The 13,005-nt window shown below is 35.0% G+C and overlaps 1 protein-coding gene across 1 annotated transcript; it reads right to left on the reverse strand.

Moving 5' to 3' along the window:
* Positions 1-7,348: 7,348 nt before the first annotated feature.
* On the reverse strand, positions 7,349-11,179 carry LOC110686565. The gene is made up of 2 exons (XM_021863179.1): positions 9,117-11,179; positions 7,349-8,867 (listed from the first exon to the last, which is right to left on the reverse strand). Exons 1-2 carry the CDS (start codon positions 9,435-9,437, stop codon positions 8,499-8,501), a joined length of 690 nt encoding a protein of 229 aa, XP_021718871.1. The 5' UTR covers positions 9,438-11,179; the 3' UTR covers positions 7,349-8,498.
* Positions 11,180-13,005: the final 1,826 nt, after the last annotated feature.

Raw genomic sequence — 13,005 nt, forward strand, 5'->3', positions numbered from 1 at the left:
AGTAGTTATCAAACTGCTCCCTATCACTTTCTTTCAAATCCTCCATTAGATTCTTCACAATATCTATATAGTTTGCATATATTGTATTTAGTAAGTTTTCAGTAGGAAAATGAGTTTCTCTTCTATTGAGGGCTAAATCCTCTTGCCTGTCTTTGTGTTTGAAGCTCGAGTTTCTCCAAAGAGTGTGCCACATATTCAGTTTGCAGTTGGTTTTCTAAATCTTGTTGATCCTTTAAAATGGTTTCAGGATTGTGTTCAGATGAATTAGCACCTTTGTGAATATTTCCCTTACGTGTTGAACACTTAGGAGCCATGGGATAACTTCTAAATACTTAAACTTAGATGGATTTAGTTTAATGATCTCCCATTATGGTCGCCAAAAAACTTGTTCAGGTAAATATTGTTTTTTACCAACAAGTCAAATACCCTATGTTGTTCTAAAGTATTAAAGGGTTGCTCCTATTGTTACTAGTTTCAAAAGATTGATAACCTTGCTAATGTAACACAAGAAAAAAGTAAAGAAGTTATCCTTAAGGAAGTTAGATAAGTTATATTGCTAAAGAAACGAGTAGATAAACATATGACAAAATATGAAAATGATTTCTAATAATTGAAAGATAAAGTTAGGGTTACAATTGTACAAGTTGAAGGAAAGATTACCTCCATGTTCATACATTTCGAAGAAACTATTGATCTTCAATACATACTAATAAATTAAACTATCGCTTGGCTACTAAGCCAAGGGAAATCTAAGCTAAGAAGAAAGCTTAAATAATATTAAATGCTTTTGTTGATTGATTTGCTAATGTCCTTTCCTTGAACATTCACCGCTATTATAGGCAAACTTGATTGCAAATTTTTTATCACCATTAAAAGTGTATGTGCTTTCGTGCAGTGTATGTGGCTGCAAGGAGGGTTAAAACAACTAAAACTGCTACAATTTCATGATGGAAATTTTTTGCATCTTTAGTTGTTTGTTTGCTCTAATCTGAGTTTGGAAATGATATATTGTTTGCTTTAATCCGAGTTTGGATCAAAATTTATGATAAAAACAAAAACTAAAAAAATCCGGAGTGAAGCGCAACAAGACAAAACTAGTGTGACATGTTGCACAGTAGCGTGTCACACCAATTTTTCCGCGACACCGTGGTTTTCTTCGTTTTACGGTGTTGTTGCTGTGACGTGCTAAATTCCTGATAAATCCAACTATTGTGCATTGCTCACCATTATAAATGTTCTGGACACGTTAGTTCTTATACTCATACTTCCTATTCTAATCTATAAGAGTTCCTAGTCTTTTATAATTCCTCTTTTAAGTGTTCCTACGCATTCATATAATAGTCAAGGCATCCACAACGTGAAAGGTATAAATTCATAGGGATAAAATCTTAACTCTATTTTATTTCATTTAATTTACTTTGATTTGTTAATTTTATTGAAGTTTACTAGCATCCTTTTCGTGACGTAGTTGCAAGGTTTCGCAATCGAACTAAGCAAATTTAATTACTTGTTTAGTATAATTAATTCTATTTTATTCATGACTTGATAGTACATGTTTTGGGTTGATTTCAATCATTAGTATCATGTTTAGGTGTTATATTAATCTTGTTAGTATATGTAGGCATCGCACGAAGAGCACCTACGTGGAGCATGTTATGAATATGCTTGGCAGTCATAGGAAGTTGGATTTGACATTATACGATAGGGAAAAAAATTAGGGAGCCGCCAAGAAGTTTTAAGGAAATTGTAAACCGTTCATGGATCATTCAAGGCAACCACGAAAAGGGACAAACCGAAAGGCAACAACGATTTGGTCCATGAAGGTTACACCCCATTCATATTCCATGAGATTACTAACTTTATAGTGGTCCATAACCATAATTTGATATTCGGGGATAATGGGAAAGATTAAGTCATGCATGAACCCAATTCCCCAAATTGGTCGCCCTACTCGATTCTTATAGTGACATGTATTAATTGCAACTCAAAAGACATACAAAAAAGGTTCAATTCACTCTAAACTAATTAATTTAAGTCAGTTGAATTTTTAATGCACACATAATCTAGTTATTGTGATCACTTGAAGTAAGCAACAAGATACTGGGAACCAAAACCGATTGTCCAAATTATCTTATTAGGTGTGATTTTCAATTATATATTCTCAATTAAACATACAATATTAGTGATCAAAGTAAATAAAATAAATCAAATAGATTAAATAAGCATGCATGATAAATATTAGAAGCAACTCAATAATAATTAGAGAAACGAATTAAAAACACCCTTAACATGGCACTAAATAATAATTATTTATAAAATCCTAGGCATGATACTAATAAGATTAATATAAAACTTAAACATGATATTGATAATTAAAATAACGATCCTAAACATGATGTTAGCAAGAATAAATATTGTAAAATTAATTAAATCGACTTACTTCAATTGCGAAACCTTGAAACTACATCATGAATAAATGGTTAGTAATCTTCAATAAAATAATCAAATCGAAATAAATAAACTAATTAAATAAAAGAAAACAAATTAAATTGAGTTTAGATTGAAACCCTCAGGGTTTATAATCAACCTTTCACATCGTGGAATGCCAATAGAGCTTTGGGTTAAATATTGATGTCCAGGAACACTTGAATAAGGAATTTTGAAAGGTTTAGAAAGATGGAAGATTAAGACAATCAGGGGGCATTTGGTATCAACTTAGTAAAGGTAACGGAATGGAAACAAATTAGGAGGGGAAAGGGTAATACATAGTGTTACCCTTACTAGTTGTTTGGTATTACTAATTAAGGAAACGTAAACGATTAAGACCAATCCATTTCCTCTTGTTTGGCATGGATAACTTGGAAACAAATATCTTTCCTTTTATTTTTTGTTGTCTTTGCTAATTTTTGCTATACATTATGCAATGTAGAGCACCACTAATTGCCATAATATGTCATATGCTAGATATAGGAAAAGTCGCATAAATTATTGATTACAAAAGCATTTAAATTCTTGTGTTCCAAAAACAAAAAAAAAACGTATTCAAAATCCGTCGAAACATTAACTCCAATAACAACTTAGGATAAAATTTCTACTTCTTCTTAAGAAGATCAATCGCATATTGTTTCTTCATATTAGTTGGAGCTTGATAGAAGATGCGGAGCTTATGTTCTTCCGCCATGAGAATTGTAGCAACCTCTAAAGCCTCGGGTGGAGAAATTCCATCCAACTTCATCACCTCATCCAAAACCTTGTTCACTTTTTCATCCATCTTTTGCTCCCTTTCTCCCGCTTTAGCCCATGCACTAGCCGTAGTCCCGAGATTAACATTGATATTTTCAAATATCTTCCCAAAATTTTTGGATACATCATGGAAGGAGGCCACCAAATCATCATCATCATTTCTACACAAACTCTTCAAATCTACCTTGTTCTTTCCTTTCACCTTAGCCTCCTTCGCCTTTATAGAGCGTTTTCCAGATTGAGTAGTAGAATCACTTGCGGAAGAATGAATCGTAGAAGCCTTCACTTTTTCCATTTTTGAAGGAGTTGAATGATCATCCTCTATCTTCATGGGGCATTTTTCGGATTGATCTGTAGAAGAATAAGTGTTCGAATGAGAAGAATTCACATCATCTTCTTCATCACTCTCAACATTCAATGGTTGTTTATGAATCTCTTGATCCATATCTTCTATAGCATCAACGAACAACTCACTTGCGTCTCCGGTAGCTTTGTCTTTTGGATATATCTCCGTAAGAGTTTCATAGTGAATAAATGGAACTCTAAACAACCCCTTAGCTTTCTTATGAGTCTGCCATATAAGAGAATGCAACAAGTAAAAACATGTAAAAGTCTGATAGAGCGAAAGAAAAGGTAATCAAGAAATGATGTTGCTAATTGAACAAACATGAAAACAGAACTGAACCAGGCTACTGATATGTTAACAAGCTAAAATAAAATAGGATAGGACATGGAAATTGAAAGCAATAAACCTAATCAGCAGAAGTTATATGACTGCATAAAACCAAGAGAGCAGAAATTGGAAAAACAAATTCTATTATGGACAAATGGAAAATTAGTTTAGAAACTGCAGTCGGATGCCAAATTATGAAATAAACACTGCATATTTCAACTGCAATCTAAATCTACCAAGAAAATAATGGACAATTGATAAGATCTTCAATTTCAAAAAATTTAATTGACATTATCTGGCACCATATGCCCAACACCCTACATAACAGGTCTTGTAGAATGATTTGTTTGTAACTGATGTCATTGAAAGACGCAATAACCAATAAGGATCAGAAAATCCCCCTGATGTTTAGTACTTGAAATATTTGACTGTTGTCAAAACAGATTCAATCACAACTTCTTCATTTACTACAAATCAAAAACCAAAATAATACAAGCAGATAAAATAAAATAGGAGCAACAAACCAGACATCAACATTGAGAATTTAATTGCAAGAATAATTTTCATAAGATAAGCCCTTGACCAAGACCCAATTTCCTTAACCACAACTATCTTATAGACCAAGCAACACAACACGAAAACTAAGTCAATTTACAGCAAATTAACTACAAAAACATCCCCAATATTTTAACAATCCAATCAACCAACTGATTTACTACTTGATGGGTCAGACCATGGTAGACAAAAATCTCCTTCAACACTTTTGGACATGTAGGATAAGTTTTCACTTTTACGCAGTCTGCAGGAGGATTACAGCTATGCTATCAAACAATCACGAATAGGCAGTATAGTCCTACAAACCAAGTAGCACATCACCAGCACACATTATTCTGAGAACAAAAACAAAGAGGAAGTAAAGATCAATTCATACATTCACCGACTCGTCAAACACCGCCTTCTCTACTTGTAGCATTTTTTTCTCAGCATCCCATCCAAATCCTAAGATGGATAACTTTCATGGATAAAATCATTTTTACCTTTTAGTTTGTCTCTTTTCGTGGTTGCCCTAAATTAATTATGAACAATTTATAACTTCCTTAAAAACTTGTTGGCAACTCCCTACTTTTTGTCTCTAACCATTATAATGTCATATCCAAATTCTTACGATTACCAAGCATTTTCACACATGCTAAGATAGGTGCACTTCAATCGATGCCTAAACCTACACTTTCACCATTCTTTTTTTTTTCATACTCACTCGCTCTTTTAATCTCCCAAATATCCATACATTCTGCTATGCTAGTCAAAGTTTATTGTAGTTTTAATTAGTCATCATCAATGGGTTGATTGTCTTTCATTTTTGTGCTACTCTTAGTCTTTAGCGAGGTGAGTATCTTTTCGGTTTAACCAGGAACATATATTGAACCATTGAAGTCTTAATGGTAATATCATATCTCACATTAGTATATAGTGTATGATGTACTTTTAATTATTCATGTGTACCCCTAAAAGGTTATATGTACAATACTTCCTCTGTTCCCTTATTATTACAATAATTATCTTATAGGAAGTTTTACTAATATTAATTGCAACATTATATATTACCATACATACACATGGTTTCTCTCTTTTTCTCTCCTTATCACGTACATTGCATAGGTCTCTATCTTTTGTTTCTCTCTATCTCTCTTTGTCTTACATGTTGAGTCTTCCTCCCTTGTTGTAATAATAGGGAACAGAGCAAGTATTATTATTGAAAGAATTCAATGTGTTGCCTTTCTCATTGCTTAACGTCATATTATATACACTTTACAAGGAGTGATCTTAGCCTATAAACTAGGAACTAAATGGCTAAGAATCTGGCATAATATTTACAAGATAATTCTCCTTAACAATTTAGGAGATAAATACAAACTATATATAAATATAGAATATATGATACATATATTTTAACACACCCCCGCAGTCAAAATGGGTGAATCACGAACGCTGAGATTGGCTCGAAAATCTTCAAATATAATACGAGGTAGACACTTCGTAAAAATATCTTTTGATACCGAGAGGGAACATGTAAAACTCGTACTTCGTCCTTATCAACCTTTTCCCTCACTAAATGAATGTCCATCTCAATATGTTTGGTACGCTGATGTTGTACTGGATTCCCTGATAAACAAATGGCACTTACATTATTGTCACAATAAACCAAAGTAGCCTTATGAACAGAAAAATGTAGTTCAAGCAGTAATTTTCGGATCCAACAAGAATAAAAAAACAACATTAGCTACTCCGTGATACTCAGCCTTAGCATTGGAACGTGACAAAGTTGGTTGTCTTTTGGACGATCAAGATATCAAATTGTCACCTAGAAATACACAATAGCCGGAAGTAGAACGTCTAGTATCCGGGCATCCTCCCCATCAGCATCAGTATAAGAAATGATCTTATTGATAGAGGATTTATACAAGTGAAGACCATAAGATAGTGTACCCTACAAGTAGCGCAAAATACGTTTAAGGGCACTCATATGCTCATTCTTGGGATCATGCATATGTAAATAAATATGTTGAACTGCATAAGAGATGCCAGATCTAGTAAAAGTGAGATACCGTAAGGCACCAGCCAAACTGCGGTACTTGGTGGGATCCTCACATGGTGAATCCGTCAAAGCACCCAGCTTTGGTTTGGTGTCAACAGGAGTCGGAGAAGAGCTGCAATTAGCCGTACCAGCTCTTTCAATGATCTCCATCACATATTGTTTCTAAGACAAAAACATACCATTAGCATTGCGGGACACAGCAATCCCCAAAAAATAGCTAAGAGAACCTAAGTCCTTCATAGCAAACTCGCCACCTAAAAGTGCCATGAATTTCTTTCTCAATTGATCTGATGAAGCTGTAAGGATAATATCATCAACATATAACAAAACTTATGCCATATCCAAGCTCTGTCTGTAAATGAACAATGAGTTATCAGATTTACTGTGAGAAAAACCAATAGTGGCCACAAAATCTACAAACCACTGATACCAAACCCGTGGAGCCTGTTTGAGGCCATATATAGATTTCTTGAGTAAACACACATGATCAGGGCGACTTTTGTCGTGAAAACCCATGGGCTAATGCATATAGACTGTCTCATTCAGATAACCATGTAAGAAAGCATTCTTGACATCTAACTGGTGAATAGGCTAAGATTTAGAAATAACATTACTAAGAACAATACGAATAGTAGCCGGTTTCACAACCGGACTAAAAGTCTCATCACAATCAACACCTTGCTGCTGAGTTTTCCCATCACCTACAAGACAGGCTTTATGTCTCTTAAAAGAACCATCGAATTTTCTTTTATGTCGAAAAATTCACATAGACCTAATAACATTCACATCAGGTGGCCTAGGTACCAATTCCCATTTTTATTTTATCAATAAGAGAATTAAATTCATCTGAACATTGAATTTTTCTAATTTGGGTCACGAATAGCACTAACGGGATCCTTAGGTAAGGGAGATATGTTAGTGGAAGTCGTGGTAGCAAGGTTGGAAATATATTTCGAATTTGGTTTGTAGATACCATTTTTCGCTCTTCTTGTTATACGATGGGGATTCGGTTCTGGCAATGGAGTTGGTATGGATGTTGGTTGGTCAAGGGTGGGTTAATGGTTTTGGTGTTGTGCTCGCCTAGCTCGCGTTGGTGTTGGGCTGCTGGTGGGGGACTTGTAGTGTGACAGTACCGGGAGGTGGGCATGAGGGTGATGACCCAGCTGGGGAATGTGTAGGTGACGCTTGTCTTGGAGAGGAAGGCCCAACAAAAGAATGGTTGGGCGGTGGTGGGCTAACAAAACTCACATGTCCAATAGGAGGAGCATGGTCAGTGTCTTGCTCCATATTTTGAGGATTAGTGATTGGAGTATGAATGTGATGGAGTATTGGATTAACATCCAAAAAATTATAGTCGGCTGTGTAAGGAGTATGAAGTTTAGAAAAAGGAAATTCGTTTTCAAAGAATTTAACATGACGACAAATAATTATTTTTCCATTAGACATATCGTAACACTTAGATCCACTATGGTTTGGAACGGGACAAAGATAGACACAAGGAGTGGACCTTTCTTGCAATTTATGAATAGAAGTAGATGGAAACAAGGGAAAACATAGACAACCAAAAACACGTAATTCCGAGTATATGGGATCACATTGATATAGAATTTGAGTGGGAGACTAAAATCCTAAGACTTTGGTTGGAATTATGTTAAGAAGATATGTGGTCATTTCTAGAGCATGATGTCAGAAGGAGAAGGGTAATGAAGCATAAGCAAGTAAGGTCCGGATGATATTGTTTATAGATTTTATGTGGCATTCGGGTTTTCTATTTTGAGGTAATGTATGGGGGCATGAGAGACGAAATAGCATGCCATGTTGATCAAAAAAATCTTTGAAAGGGCCATTTATATATTCTGTGCCATCGTCAAATTAAAAGGTCTTAATGTTACGCTCAAATTGTGTACGAATTAAATTATGAAAAGATTTGAACAAGTGTTTGACTTGGGATTTCTTTGCAATAGGAAACGTCCACAAAAATTTACACTAATCATCAAGAAATAGAACATAATAACAATGGCCAGAAGAACTCATGACATGAGATGTCCAAAGATCACTATGAATTATATCAAAAGGAAAAGTAGTATGCGACATAGAATCATTAAATGGCAATTTTGAGTGTTTCCCGAGAGGACACGAGGAACAAAAAGTCTTACAACCCTTATTACAATCAATAAAAATCTTACTACTAAGAGATCTAAGAATAGCATCACCAGGATGTCCCAGACGATTATGCCAAAGATTGGTTGAAATACCGGTAAAGGCAGAATTATTGATTGGAGGATTGGCTTTAGAGTTCGAGAAAATAGGATGCAGGTCACCGATACTGTCACATCTCAGAATTCTGGCTCCCATCTATAAATCATTGACAGAAAAGCCATGGGGGTCAAATTCAACGGATACAGAATTATCAATGGTGAATATTCGGACAGATATTAAATTTTTAATCAATTTGGGAGCATGCAACATATTGTTTAAATGAAAAGGGGAGTATGGGGATGGGAAAGTAGTACTACCGTGACCGACAATTGGAATTAAATCACCACTACCCACATTAATATTATTGTTTTTAAAACTCGAATTGAAATAAGAGGAAAAAAATACCTTGATCCCTGTCATATGTGAAGTAGCACTGGTATCCATGTAAAAATTTCCGTCAGGTTGAGAATAGGAGAGAGCGTTCATCGCTGCCTCAATATGTATTGGCGTATATCCGCTTGAGGGAGCTACAACACTATATGCTTGAGGTCGCGAGCCCAGAATGCCTGGCCCAGCTGGCCGAGGCCCACCTTGCGGAGTAGAGGCTTGCTTTGGAGCCCAGGTTCCAGCCGAGTATGGAAAAGGGGGAGGGTTGGGCCATTGAGCAAACCAAGGGGCGTATGGGCCAAGCCGGCTGCTTCCAATTAAATGGCACATGCGGCCCATTAAGAGGTGGGCTTGTTTGGCTATTATTGTGATTACGACCCTTCCCAAAACCTTTAGAATTAGATTTCTTTGGTTTTCCACCCTTGGAGCTTGAGCTTGAGGATGAAGTGGAGATGGAGTTGATGTCCGTGCTGTGATGGATGTCAGAGCTGGCGACGAGGGCTATTTGGGAGCGGCTGCCTGAACCACCTTCCTTGGAAAGGTGGTTTTTGATTGTTCGTTCAGCAAGCTTGAGACGAGAGCGGCAACTCTCGAATGTGGGTAGAGGCTCTTGATTTTGGATGATATCCATTGTCCCGACATAGGCTTCTGGCAACCCAACCGTGAGTTTGAGCACCAACTTGCTGTTGGAAATTGGAGCATCCACATGGGCAAGGCGATCGGCCAAGGATTTGATGTGATTGCAGTAGCTATCGATTGATGAGATTTCTCGAAATCAAGATCCGCATGCTCTTCTTCTAGGTGAGTAGCCCAAAAGCCTTGTTGTCTTGGAACATTGACTCGAGACGTGCCCACGCCCCTTGAGCAGTGTCGTCTTTGAGCAAAATAGCATGGAGAAGATCGGTGGATATTGTCCCATATAATCATTGAAGGACCGCGGCATCAAGACGCTTCCATAGAGCTCGGTTTGCGGCTTTGGATGCGGCATAGGCGGTGGCCTCTTTTTCCTCCGTTGGAGGGATTATGTGGTGATGCAAATCATGGACCCTAACAAGAACCTTGAACAAGGCCGCCCAAGAGTGATACATGCCGTGCCCCACATCCAATGTGAACGGGATAAGGGTCTTGACATTGGTGATTGTGAGAGTAGGATGAAATTTGGTTGGTTTGGCCATTGAATAGAGCAACGAAAGGAGAGTAAAAGAAGAAGAAGAAGATAGGCGTTTGTTAGGGAGGATTGGATCGGTTAGGTTGATACCATGAAAGAATTCAATGTGTTGCCTTTCTCATTGCTTAACTTCAAATATATACAATTTACAAGGAGTGATCTTACCCTATACCTAGGAACAAAATGGCTAAGAATCTGCCAGAATATTTACAAGATAATTCTCTTTAACAAATTAGGAGATAAATATAAACTATATACAAATATAGAATATATGATACATATATTCTAACAATTATTACACATTTTAATAATATTATTAAAAAACCTAGTGATTTGTTACACATATGCTAGCATATGATATACCATTCATAACTTCATTTGTTGTACTACTAGAAAAATATATATCATGGTATATTTGTATCATCGAAAGGCATTACAAGATAATCATCGAAAGGTATTACAAGATAATCTAATGTCTAATAGTACTATATTTTCTTATTGATATCTTTAAAAAAGTTAACATTATTTACGAAAGTAAAGTACCTCAATTTGCAGCCATTTACCGGTTATATAACAAGCTAAGGCTTCTCCATCTTTTTCAACAAATGGTCAAATGTTAGGTTGTTGCATTATTCATAATAATAACCTTACTAGCGACTAACAAGAGTTGGCTCAAGTGGTAAGCAGCTTGATGTCGCGAGTTCGAGCCTCACCACCCGGGTCGGATCTGGATTTAGTCGCAGCTAAGCCCCGGTAAACCGGATGGGGCAAACTCAAAAAACAAAAACCTTAATAGCCTATTCATTCATGATTGGTGATGAATTAAAAAAAAATAATAATAATAATAATAATTGTTTGTAAGAACTTCCTATAACATATCCACGTTGGTGATATTGTACATTATTGAGAAATAGATTGAAGGGGTCCCTGAAATTATCTTTGAACTCATGTTCTAACATATGGTCTGATTGGTCTCTATAGAAATGGTCCATTTCTTGTCGACAGATACAAGTATATATTTTTGTCTTTTATTTGACTCACCAAACTTAAGTATAGATGCTGAGTAACAAGTCTAACAAACACCATTAGTCCATTACACTAACCGTCGAAAAACCATGTCATTGTTAGTTGTTATTATAGGGAGTATGATTGAAACTATCACATTCAATTCAGCAATTTTTCTCGTTATATATTTTTAGGGCAAATGTACGTTCCTGCTTGCACAATTAAAACACCATGAGCTGCAAAAAAATGGAGGATGTCTCTCTAACTTTAACAATTTAAACTCAATAAAACGAGAGATTGCTTGTTATAAATACCTGCACGATGTATTTAAAGGTAGTTTTTACTCACTTTGATAATTATTGCTCATTTAATCATCATATATAAGCAAAAAAAATATCCTTTAATATACCTTACACCTAGATGTATATTAAAATTTCACAGTGAGAATAGTTATTTAATGAGTGAGATAATCTTACCTATAAACGATATCAAAACACATTTAAGCAACGTAAATTAATTTTAGCTTTGTGTGGGCTGATTTAGGATGATGTAACGATAATGCCGATGATCATCGAAGCACTTTAATTAGGTCCTCGTAGACTTGTAGTCTACCTAAGTTCTTTGAGGAAACAGAAGTTGTCGTTGCTTACTTGCTTATTCTTGGAGATCGAAGCAGTACATAACTATAGCCTCACAGTAATAATTGTAGATAAAATAATTCGATATGATTCTACCATTTTATCTTCAATTAGGCCTTTCGATGCACGGTTATTACTTATAGATTATTTTTCTTTAGGTGTGTTTTTAAAAAAATTAAAACACCTCATTTTATTACTTAAATAATATAATGTATATTTTTCTTTTTTATTGATAAACATATAATCTATATTTAAGTTGAAGGGAATGTGAAAGAAATAATGTTGGTTACATGTAATCAATTCACTTTATTGATGATTTTAATATTGTGTTTATTAAAAAAACAAAAAACAAAAAATAGGAAAAAATAAAGTTTAATGGTGAGTGTGACATGTGGCACTATTAGTTTGTGTAAAGATTTGTATTATTATATACTAAGTATAGGTTTAGAGGTGATCAAAATTTGGGTCAGCTCGGGCTTTAGTATCAAAAGTCATGCCCAAACATATAATACAAAGTGACGGGCGGCTTTTCAGGCTAGTTTCAGATTTTTAACTAGAAATGTGTTCTTAAGCTTGCTCATACCCGCACTTATTCCGGGTTGGGTCGGGCTTGCGGGTCGGATCATAGTTGATCACTTGTACTTCATTATAACATTTAATTAGGCTATGTTTATTTCCCCTTCCTTCAAAAAAAAAAAATGTTTGTTTCCCCTAATTTTGCGTACTTGACTTGCTCAATCTAAACTTATTTTTTCTGATATGATCTAAATGTTTAATTTGACTAAAATTTGACCTTATATGTACAATAATACATAAGGTAAAATATATTAAATGAGTTTTATTTGATTTGTATCAATGTGTATTATCAAAATATGTAATTTTTAATTTATTTTTTTCATTACTGAATTAAAGATATTTCATAATGAAAAATCAACCATAAGACTATAAGGTATATTCACAATTTAATTTTTTTTAGATCTTATTTAAACCTTTTTAATCCGATCTAATCTAAAATAAGTAATAGGGTGTACTTATATAAGATGAACTCTTATGAATAATGTGGGGACTACTAATTCAAGCAATAAGCTATTTGTAT

The sequence above is a fragment of the Chenopodium quinoa genome, unplaced genomic scaffold, assembly GCF_001683475.1.
Source record: "Chenopodium quinoa cultivar QQ74 unplaced genomic scaffold, ASM168347v1, whole genome shotgun sequence".
NCBI lineage: Eukaryota > Viridiplantae > Streptophyta > Magnoliopsida > Caryophyllales > Amaranthaceae > Chenopodium > Chenopodium quinoa.